Source organism: Fukomys damarensis, unplaced genomic scaffold, assembly GCF_012274545.1.
Source record: "Fukomys damarensis isolate Sample0158 unplaced genomic scaffold, DMR_v1.0_HiC HiC_scaffold_31, whole genome shotgun sequence".
NCBI classification, from domain to species: domain Eukaryota; kingdom Metazoa; phylum Chordata; class Mammalia; order Rodentia; family Bathyergidae; genus Fukomys; species Fukomys damarensis.
The window spans coordinates 30,557,001-30,557,771 of NW_022900943.1; the positions used below are offsets into that span (position 1 = coordinate 30,557,001).

Here is a 771-nt window from a genome sequence, read left to right on the forward strand (position 1 = left end):
CTCCGGCGGTTCAGCCTGCCGGCAGCCGCCTTCGAAAAGCGAGCCCTTCCGGAGGCTGCGGCCTCGGCCTCGGCTGTGCGCTGTACGCAGCACGGAGAGCCTCTCAAGCTCTACTGCCAGGACGACGGACGTGCCATCTGCGTGGTGTGTGACCGTGCCCGCGAGCACCGTGCACACGCAGTGCTGCCACTTGACGAGGCGGTGCAGGAGGCCAAGGTGAGCGCGAGCGCGAGAGGATCCTGGGCTCCGGTGTAGCCTTCCTTCCTGTGCGGCGCAGAAGACGGGCAGGCAAGAGTCCCAGGGAGCCCTTTCCTCCTTTTCCTTCTCCCATGTTGCCCAGCACTGGTTCTCAGCCTGAGAGGTTCCCTTGTCATCCCTCATTGCCACCCCCATACACTGCTTTTCCCTCTGAAACCTATACTAAGCGACCTGTGCGATGACCGCAGGGACTTGGCCACTTTCTTGCTGATTGTCCTCAGCCTCTAAGCCAAGTGTAACTGTATCTCTCCCCCTCCCCCCAGCAAGAAGTCAATGTCGCAGTCACACATCTGTAGTCCCCGCGCTTATCCTTTTCCCTGGGCAGGGCTTCCCTCAGGCTCCGCTTCATGAAGGCCCAGTGGACAACTTTCCAAGAGGTCTAGGAGACAGGTGTGTAGTTCCTGGGTTAAGTGGAGTAGCTGGAGATGTCTGCGCCATGCCAAGCAGGTGGATTCTGGGAAACAGCCCCCCCCCCACATACTGTTTCCTTGCTGTGGGCAACATCACCAGAGG

At 60.2% G+C, this 771-nt stretch overlaps 1 protein-coding gene across 1 annotated transcript in view; it reads left to right on the plus strand.

Moving 5' to 3' along the window:
- The window catches only part of Trim7 (tripartite motif containing 7), a 13,702-nt gene that overhangs the window by 1,254 nt on the left and 11,677 nt on the right, over nucleotides 1–771 (plus strand). Inside the window, exon 2 of the mRNA XM_010610526.2 lies at nucleotides 1–216. Coding sequence (XP_010608828.1) covers nucleotides 1–216 — 216 coding nt within the window. The remainder of the gene's footprint in view (nucleotides 217–771) is intronic.